At 45.9% G+C, this 9,808-nt stretch overlaps 2 protein-coding genes across 2 annotated transcripts; one reads left to right on the top strand and one right to left on the bottom strand.

Annotated features, from left to right (window-relative positions):
• Positions 1-311: 311 nt before the first annotated feature.
• Positions 312-3,306, bottom strand: SNRNP25 (small nuclear ribonucleoprotein U11/U12 subunit 25; the record flags this gene model as incomplete). Its single annotated transcript, XM_039885566.1, has 5 exons — positions 312-771; positions 1,242-1,316; positions 1,896-2,001; positions 2,241-2,331; positions 3,058-3,306. Coding segments are annotated over 5 exons (579 nt in total), but the record flags the coding sequence as incomplete, so codon positions are not given.
• A 135-nt stretch (positions 3,307-3,441) lies between these two features.
• On the top strand, positions 3,442-6,724 carry POLR3K (RNA polymerase III subunit K). The gene is made up of 3 exons (XM_039884703.1): positions 3,442-3,621; positions 4,728-4,815; positions 6,147-6,724. The coding sequence occupies exons 1-3, from the start codon at positions 3,511-3,513 to the stop codon at positions 6,272-6,274; spliced, it is 327 nt and encodes a 108-aa protein (XP_039740637.1). The 5' UTR covers positions 3,442-3,510; the 3' UTR covers positions 6,275-6,724.
• The last annotated feature ends 3,084 nt before the right edge of the window (positions 6,725-9,808 follow it).

Genomic DNA, 9,808 nt, shown 5'->3' with positions numbered 1-9,808 from the left:
TGGCCTCTTACTCACTATTCCCCAGAACAGGGAAGTCCTTCAGTCAGGTGGACCCACCTTGCACCCCTTCCTTAGTGACTGGAAATTACAATGGGATATGGACCCATGGATGTGTTGTCACAATTCCCCACACTCTGAGAAGCCCCTTCAACCTAGCCCTCTGCCCAGCTGGCAGCTCCAACTTCAGCCCCCAGCTACTTCGCTTTCTAGGAGCTAGGGGGAGATGCTGGGTGAGGCCTGGGGCCAGAGTGCCTGTTCATATCTGCAGTCTCGCATAGGCCCTTGTTTGTTTCTCCACAAGCAGAAACAAAGCCAGCTACTCTGCTTTTATTTCCTCCTTGCTGTAGCGATCACAGTTAACAGGACCATGTGGCATCTTGAACTTGACTCACCTGCACCATTCTCCGCTCTTGCCTCCCCTCTGTCATGAGACAGCACCAGTCCCTCCTGCCCTGATACTGTGGCTTTTTGACTTTTCAAACTAAGAAGCAGAGAGATTTATTCTGTACACAGCTCTGTGGGATCTGCCATTAGGGTGTTTGGGCCCAGGGAGGGGTCAAGCTCAGGTCCTAGTCCTGAAGGCCCAAGGTTCACACTGACAGTTCCAGTTGTGTGCACCCTGACACTCTTCTGTGAAAGGGGACAGTGGCCCATGGCTTCTTGCTGTTGGAGAACAGCTTGGCTGCAGCACAGAGTTGTCCTTGCCTGGAGGTTCATTTTTGCCTCAGCTTTTTGATGAAGGACACCTCATCCCGATTCCGGATACCATAACTGAAAGAAAAGAAAGGTGTCAAGTGTCTGATCTATAGGATACATCAGTGTCTCCTCACCTGAGCCTTGTAGGAAACCAAGAAAAAACAGGTGGGAAGTGTGGTGTCCAGGAGGGCAAGGAGGGGGCAGTGGCCATAATGCACCAGTGGGCAGCCTTTCACCTCTACACACACTCTTTCTTTCCTCTTCCTGGCTCTGTGTAGCCCTTAACTGCCACTGGTGAGAAGCAGTAGGGCCTCTCACACTGCTCCTCCCCTTCTCAGTCTCCTAGTATGGAGGGCCCCCAGCAGGAGGCGTCAGTATAGCCAGGGACTCTTCTAATCTGACAGATTCCCCAGGAATTGATTGAGCTGTGCCCTCTAGTTCCACATGCTATGCCAGAGTCCCAGCCCTCTGGCATAGCATGTGGAACTAGAGGGCACAGTTCAGACGCCTCTCTGTATGTAGCTCAAGATGTGGCCTGAACTTACTCTCGGAGCTTCTTCCTGTCCTCTGTGAGTTTTTCTCCTGCAGAGGTCAGGTGGTATGTTCTCCACACATAGGACCTGCAAGATAGGGATTCAGGTAAACCATGAGCAGGATGAGCTGGGCAGCTGGGATGTAGACGCTGTGCATGAGAAGGGCTCATGGTGCTTAGCTTTGTGGGGCCCAAGGCAGCCAGCCTCCTCTTCTGGGCTCTTTTCCTGTACATTTCTGCACCAGGCCTGAGGCAGCTACAAGGAGGCCCTACTCTCAAAGGGCTGTGTGAGCCAAACACACCTTGTTAATGAAACAAGGAAGGGCTGACAGCACCCAAGTAATGAGAGGATAGGGCTGCTGATACCTGCGCCATCTGTAACTAGGGAGACCACTTCTGGACACATCACAAATGCTCTAAGGTGTCTCCAAGTGAAGATATCCAACTGCCTAGGTGGGGTGATAAAGATGAAAGAGCAGTTGAGGCAGGACTCCCAGGCATGGAAGAACTTATCCTGTCTGAAGGCTCGGGACAGGGAGCGCATCACTCCAGTTAGTATTTCGTAGCAGAGCCCAGCTGATTAAAAAGCACACATCCAGCAGGTGTTCCTGTGGAGTCCCACACCAACTCCCAGGAACGCACTGTAAGGCGACACTGCTCCACTTACCAGCTGATGTGTTGAATGCCCCCTTCACGCTCCTGCCTGAGCTGCACATATCTCTGGATGGCCTTCTTCAGATCCAGGACCGTGGCATTCTGTACTACAACCACAGCTGCAACCAGGGACACAAATGGGAGAAGATCCATGGTGGGTCCCGCAGCCACAGCCTCAGATGGCAGGAGGGGAACCCAGAAGCCCCGTCAAAGCTTGTCTTGACTAAGGCTCAAGTCTGAGCAGGGTGGGCTTATGGTTGCCCCCAACAACCCTGGGCATGGCCTCTGAATGTCCCACCGACCAGTCCCTGTAAAATCTTCAGTCTGCATGGCCTGAAGGGAGAAGAGCAGCACTTACGCATAACTTCTCCATCCATTTTGCATACTCGAACTGTCATTGCTTGGCCATATTCTAGGGCTATTTGGGAATTGACCTCTTCCAAAGTGACCTAGAAAAGACCAAGGGTGAAAGTAGTAGCCCTAGCTCTCTTTACTACCCCAAATAACAACAAAGAAAAGCTGATAGTGTCCAAAATTTTACGAAAGACAAAGGAAGGAATTCTTGTTTACATGTTAGTTTCTCAGTTTTTCAGCACCTCAATCTCATGTTTCAGCCGCATTTTCTAGTTAAAGTCCAAAGTGGACAGAGGCTCTGGAGAAAGGAGCGTAGGAACAGGCAAAAAGAATGAACGGCCCTGGATCCTCTCATCCAAGGTGTGGGTAGGAGGACGAATGCTGGGCCTGTCAGTCCAGTATGAGAGCCTCTGATCACCAGGATCCAGGCCACGGCATCGGAACGAGGTTGAGGCAGGTGTAAAAATCCATGATGGATAAAATAATATTGAAGTTTGAGGAGGGAAAAACCAGTAATACTAATCTTGTCTTTATTATTTTGTTTCTCATAGGCTTCTTTACACCGACTTTGAATTATAAACATATTGTATTAAAATGTCATGTACCCTGGAGATTTTTTTGGGGGGTGGGGGGCTTCCCTTTAAATTCCGCGCCCCAGGCAAGGGACTCGCTCGCCCCACCCTCGGTCCGGCCCTGGTTAAGACATACGTTTACGACCAGAGGCCTCTGGGCTGCAGCCCCCGTCAGCACCCCCAGGGATCTGTCAACGCCCCAACGCACGGCCCGGCGGGACACCACTCCGGTACCCTGCCCGCGCACACCTGGATCGGGAGATCGCAGAGCAGTGGGTCCTGCACTACCATGGCGAGACCCTCCTGGAACACGTCCACCGCCTCGGAGTGCGGCAGTGCCTCCTCTTCGTCCTCATCGTTCTCCTGCGCCTCGGGCAGAGCGACCGCCTCCACCTCCTCCAGGGCGCCTGGCTGCAAACTGTGCTCCGCCGGGACCGCCAGTCCGCGAGCCGGAGCCTGCGCGCGCACGCGCAAAGAGAGCAACACGCAGTTCCGCCATTAGGGTGTTGCGCGTTGGGGCTGCCGCGGAGACCAATGAGAAGTTCGAGGCTTGCCGCAGTGCTCACTGGGAGCGCGAAATCGGCGTGTCTATTGGTGGGCTGAAGGGCTGGCCCGGACCAATGTGAGCTCAAGGTGGGCATAGGGTCGGCGTCCGACCGGCCGCGGTGGCTGCCGGGAGCCTGCGGGGCCGATTCTGCCGTTATGCTGCTCTTCTGCCCGGGCTGCGGGAACGGGCTGATCGTGGAGGAGGGCCAGCGCTGCCACCGTTTCGCTTGCAACACCTGCCCCTATGTGCACAACATCACCCGCAAGGTGGGTCCCGGAGCCCGGCGCCGGGCCGGGGCACCTCCCGCAGGCCTCTGGCTTCCTTCCGCAGAGCCGTAAGCCCACCAGCCCCGGAGTACGCCTACCCTGGCCTCTCTGGCCGCCCTCTCTTTCACTGTCGCTTCCCGTCGGCTCTCCCTTCGAGGACACCCAGAATCCGGGCGTCTGTCCCTCCCCAGTGCTGTTACTCTGGGTTTTTGTCGTAACCTCTCCTCGGGCTCCTGGCTCCCCCGTGGTCACACAGCGGCCAAACTGGTCTTGTTAACCCCTAAGTCAGATCGAGTCCGTCGAGTGCTCAGAAACCCTCAGCAGTTCACCAGCGCACTGAGTGGAAGCTAACGAAAGAGCTGACACCGAACCCTTCCCCTCAGACTTGCCTGTCTGATTTCACTTACTAAGGTGCTCCTTTGCTCCAGCAACACCAGGCTCTTGAAGGATCTCCCATTATGCACATGGTACACCTTTACTTTTTAGAAGTAGAACACGTTGGTGCTACTTCACTCTTAATATTTGTGTACCACACCATATTGCTGTGTTGTGGGAATTGAGAGTCTGGAACTATGGGAGAAGTGAACTCTTATGTAACCCTGAAATTTCAAGTATGTATGGTTAATCTTGGGAAAGAAGCCAAGTGTGACCTGCTTTGAAAGCTTTCAGCCGTCGGGAGTAGGGGTGGTGGTGGTGGTGGAGGTGGTGGAGTGGCTGGGCTACCCAGCAAAGTAATACTCTTTGGCTTCAGTTGTATGTTTCTCTCATCTTAGTTTATCCAGTAATATCTTAGAGGTGTGAGAGAAGAGGAGGGTCTCACCAAGACATTTATTTTCTTCCTGCTCTGGTGCTCTAGTCCTTGCAGAGATCCCTGACTGCCGAATCTCTCTCAACTCTTGGGGGGTATCCCAATAATTGGTCCCCTAAATTCCAAAGGAGTGTCCTTCTCTGTGATAATGGGAACATTGTTTTCATTTAGTATTCCTTCAGTCTGTGTCAAAGAAAGTCTCGGGAGACACTTGAGGGCAGGTATGGAGGTGCGGTTTGGTGGCCTAGGTTTGTACTGTTCACTGACTTGGAAAGTCTGAACACTTGCTTTTTGTTAGGTAACAAATCGGAAGTATCCGAAGCTTAAAGAAGTGGATGATGTGCTTGGTGGAGCAGCTGCCTGGGAGAATGTTGACTCTACTGCAGGTGAGAGGGGAAAACCTTTTCCATAACTGAGCTATGGATAAATATGAGGCTGCAGACTGTGCCGCTTCACTTCAGAGTCTGTGATGTACTTATTTGAAGTGGGCTTCTAAGAAGAAAAAGTGTATTTGTTCCTTAACAACTTATTTGTTACTCAAATAATATTGGCACAAGCCTTGGAGTCATGCAGGCCTAGAAACTCAGGATGAGTTCTTACTGTTTCACAACCTTTCCTTGACCTCTCTCAAGCTAATCCAGATTGTGAGAGCGTAAAGTGAGTTACTGAGATGGTGAGAGCATAAAGTGAGTTACAGTGTTTGGCACATAACAGGCACTCAACAGGTTGTAACTACGAGAGCAACAATCACAGGCGTAACAAAGATTTGAGTCTAAGGAAAAAAATATGGTCTTTTTCTAATGCAATTTTAAAAGTTACTACCAGAAAGCATTGAATTGTAGTTTCGGGAAAAATTTGATTATTTCAAGTCTTAATTCATTTCTAATAGAGATAGATGTGACCAAGGAAGGGCAGAGGAGAGCCTTAGACAACCTGTGTTGAGAAGAGGAAGCGCTAAATCAGATTAATGCTGTCTCCTTCCCCCATAGACCAGTAGCGACATCTGCTATGTTAAAAATTTAGCAATGGCGGGATTTGTTTGAAATGGTGTTCGAGAGTGTTTGAAGGTGTTTTCATCATGAGCAGGGTTAGTTTCTCAAAGTGAAATCACTTTGAAGGTAAGTACGTGTCTTGGGGCACTCTAAAAGGTACGGGATGTGTGGTGAGACCTTGATAAGAAAGCCTGAGGAACTACTGCTACTAGTTTGTTTCCTCAGGCGCCAGTTCCTGTTTATGTTTGTTGCTAGAGGCAGCATGGCGAAGATCATGCACTCTGAAGTTAGCCTGCCTGTGTGTCAGGTCTGAGGTGGATTGGGGGATTGGTCATCCGTTCGGAGCTCCTCTGGGAAGATGAATGGGTGATGGAGATGAACTCATTAGGGGGAATCTACAGGGTGTGGACCCTATAATTCACACAGCAGCCACAAGTCACCTTTCATGTTGTTTCCAGCCAGTCTCCAGCCAGATTTGAGAAAAGAAGGGGGACCCAGATTGGAGAGGAGGAGTGTTTTTCAAGCTCTCCCGGATTCCCTCAGTGTGAGAGCATACTGGGAATGAGACCACTGTTTGTAGCCTTAAATCATGGTACAAGGGCCACCAGCTGAGTGAGGACGGTCTTTGCTGCCTTTTGCATAACACCTACTTATATCAGGTGTATTGGTCACGAGCATCATTTTTTAAATAATGTGGGTCACTTGTTTATTTTTCTGGTTTCCAGAGCCATGTCCCAAATGCGAACATCCTCGTGCCTATTTCATGCAGCTTCAGACCCGCTCTGCAGACGAGCCAATGACCACCTTCTACAAGTGCTGCAACGCTCAGTGTGGACACCGCTGGAGGGACTAGGGCCAGGCTGGCCCAGCTGCTGTCATTGTCTGTTTACCTTGTTCCCTGCAGTGAATTTCCAGCCAGGAGGGTGCACTGTGTGTCCTGAGAGTCTTTGCCGGCTGGTGGAAAGCTAACCCTTTTAGGGTTGTTGGCCAGGGTGTCAGGAAAGGTAGCACATCTGCCAGTCACTGGATGAATTCATTAATGTCCAGGGAGATGTAGTGTGTGGGGAGGAGTATCCATAACTAAAGTGCACTCTGTCTCCAGTTCTGTTCATTCTCTTTTACATTTATTGGACAATTGACATTCTGTCACCACCAACCAAGACTGTTAAATATTTATATTGTTTGTATAACTAATAAAACTTATTAATTTAGTATATTAGATGTCCCTAAATATTTAACTGTTATTAGCAGACTTATTTAATTAAAATTTATTCTGAATATTTAGTTAAAATGAAAAGTCTAATATTGCCTTCTCAGTGTTTTTTTTGAATTTTTTTAAATTTTTACCTTCTCAGTGTTTTAAATGCCATAAGAAGTAAATGAAAAAAAAAAAAAAGATGTTAAACCCCAAATCGTGATTCCAAATTTGACTACTAAGGACTGAACTAGTTACAAAATTACTAATAACATGGGTTTAAATTTCTTCCTTATTTCTATTCTTGCTTCATAGGGTTGCAAGAAATGCAATACATTTCTTAGATACTATACTATAGTATCTAAGTAGGGTTGCAAGAAATGCAATACATTTCTTAGATACTATATTTTTATACTTTCTGTGTTCTTTCCACTCCGAAAAGAAAAAGGGCACTTTGGACTAGCTGGGGACAGGAGCCAGGTTATTGATGGATTGATTTGCTCAGGGCTTCAAACTTAATTGCTTTCTCAAATCTAATAATAAAGTCTCGCTTATGAAGTCATGGGACTTAAATTTATGTCCTTGATACAGATTTTTACTTTTTTGAGACTTGGTTTCTTTCCCAGAAATGGTTAATCTTTAAGCTTCACATGATTCTTTTTTATTGCTGAGCCCATTATCTCTAATTGGTTCTATTTCAAAACAGTTCGTTCTGGTTTTACAAATGTGATTTCATCATGTCCTTGAAATATCTTCCGCTTATGCCACTGATTTTATTTCCTCGGGTGCCAGTTCTTCCGTTTGCATTTGTCGTTAAAGGCAGCATGGTGCGGGTCCTGCACTCTGAAGTTAGGCTGCCTGCCTGCGCCTTAGGTGTGAGACCTCAGTCAAGGTGCCGAACCTCGGCCTTCACCTCCTAGTGTGTAGAATAGAGATGAGAATAGTCAATTTCAGGGTTTACAAACTTTTTCTGTAAAGAGCCAGATAATAAATATTTTAGACTTGTGGGTCGAGTCAAAATCTAGGAAAACACAAGGAAACAACTTCCACAATTTTTTTTAGGCAAAATTCAAACTAATCATAGTAATTAAATACAATATTTTGTATTGCAAGTCTGTCGATGAAAATAATGGATACTATTTTGCTTAATTGGGGTTCGAATTTAATGGTTTCTTTGTGTCATCAAAATTGAATGTACACGTGCAGCTGTTAATGCTGGTTAAGTGTGTGAAGTTCAGTGTTGACAGTCAGTACTGATGAGAGACGTAAATATTTTCCTCAAAGTATTTGCTGTTGAATAATACAGTGAAAAACCATAGGCTTTAAAGCATGTTTTACAAGCTTTGTTCATTTATGCTTTTTCATGTTTCACGTACATTTTTACCACCATCAATAGTAACACACATTAGCAGATCGCACTTTCAGTTATACTGAATTAGTGTTTTCTCAACTTTGGAAGTATTCTTACTTGCACTTAGTTGTTCCTTGCAGTCTGTGTGTAGAAGCCAATCCTTCAGTCACTTCCCACCTCAACATTAAGGCATTGACTCTTTAAAGAAACAACCATTGAGAATTTCAGTAGCATCTGTGGATTCATCAAGAGCCAAGGAAAGTCACTTCAAAGCATTCACCTTTTAATTGACTCTTAATGTTGCTGCCAGTGTCCTTTACTTTTAGAACAACTTTTCTTCAAAAGGCTGATAGTCTTAAATTTGTTTTTTTGGGACACACTTCTTCAGTCATAATTAAGTCACCATCAGTGGCTTTCCTGGTTTGGTGAACAAATGAGCCAGTTGGAAATTTAATTTGGTTGCCTCATTTTTAATTTTTGTGAAGAAATTTGTTGTGTATTGAGGATAGTGCCAGTGATGGGTGCTTAGTCTGGTAATGTTGACTAGTCTTAGCGTCACAGCATAGTAAACACAATCCTTAAAAAAAAAAACCCAAACCAAAAAACACAATCCTTTGCCATCCAGTTTGATGAAAAAATAATCCACTCTCCACTGTGCCTTAAAAACATGACATACAGAGTTCACTTTTTATTTTATTTTTTAAATTTATTTTTTAATATTTATATATAATTGCATAGAAACAAGACAGGAAGCACAGACTGCAATAAATATAGTGTTAATATGAACGTATGTGATACTTATATGTATCTTTTTTTTAACACACTCTGTTGTTTTCCCAGGCTCACTGGAACCAAAGTGTCATGCTGTTCTAGTTAACTGGCTAGAGGTGGGGATGGAGGAGGAGTAGGGAGTAGGAGGTGGGTCCCAGCAGTGACCCAGACATTCAACAGAGTTCACTTAAAATTCTTTTTAGATTTTATTTAGTTTTTTTGTTGAAGAAACATTGCTAATATAAATTTTAGGCGTGCAACATTATTTGATATCCGTATAGTCTATTGAGTGCTCACCACCAGAAGTCTAGTTTCCATGCATCTCCATATATTTGACTTCTTTTACCCATTTTGCCTCCCCCCACCCCCTTTCTCCACTGCGATTCTCCTCTCTGGCTTTTTCCTTGCCATGGTTTTCTCCCTTTTGCAGCCATCATGTTCTCCACTTGTGGCATCATGGTGTGAGTGGTATGTTCTGCTGGTCTTAGGTTAGTAAATTCTAGCTTCAGCAAGGCAGGAGGGACCTTGACAGAGAAGGAAGCTCTCTTAAAAAATTTCTTACTAGAAAGAAATGTGATTATGTCTTTGGTTACTTCTAAGATGTTTCTTGGGCCTGAGCCTTTGATTTTTCATCTCTGTGGGTCTGGTGTTCTCAGACTCGAGAGAGCTGCAGCTCTGAAGTATCCAAACCTTACCCAAGATGTTTTGCTGCACAGAACACACAGACGCACACGTGTGCACACACACACAAACATAAGCGCATATGCACACTGAAATGTGACTTATTTGGTACCACAAAGGACATATAGCTAGTAAGTGTAAGAAAAGATGCTTATCTTTACTAATTAAAATATTGAAATATCTGACAATTGGGTTGGCAAAGATTAAAAAGACTGATAATACTGTTGGTGAGGGTTACAGGTATTCGTACACCTCTGGTGGGAGTAAAAGTTGGTATGTTTCTGGAGGGCTACTTGGCAGTGTCTATCAATATTTTAAAATGCTGAATCTTAGACCCCAGCAGTGTCTATCAATATTTTAAAATGCTGAATCTTAGACCCCAGAATTCC

This window comes from Pteropus medius, unplaced genomic scaffold (genome assembly GCF_902729225.1).
Source record: "Pteropus medius unplaced genomic scaffold, Ma_sr-lr_union100, whole genome shotgun sequence".
NCBI lineage: Eukaryota > Metazoa > Chordata > Mammalia > Chiroptera > Pteropodidae > Pteropus > Pteropus medius.
Note: the sequence above shows the minus strand (reverse complement) of the source record. Positions and strands in the feature narration are given on the sequence as shown.

Excerpts from the sequence above, each read along its gene's own strand:
- POLR3K (XM_039884703.1), top strand. The coding sequence starts at position 3,511 with ATGCTGCTCTTCTGCCCGGGCTGCGGGAACGGGCTGATCGTGGAGGAG. Across the intron at positions 3,622-4,727 it reads TGCACAACATCACCCGCAAG|GTAACAAATCGGAAGTATCC; the intron begins GTGGGTCCCGGA and ends GCTTTTTGTTAG. Across the intron at positions 4,816-6,146 it reads GAATGTTGACTCTACTGCAG|AGCCATGTCCCAAATGCGAA; the intron begins GTGAGAGGGGAA and ends TCTGGTTTCCAG.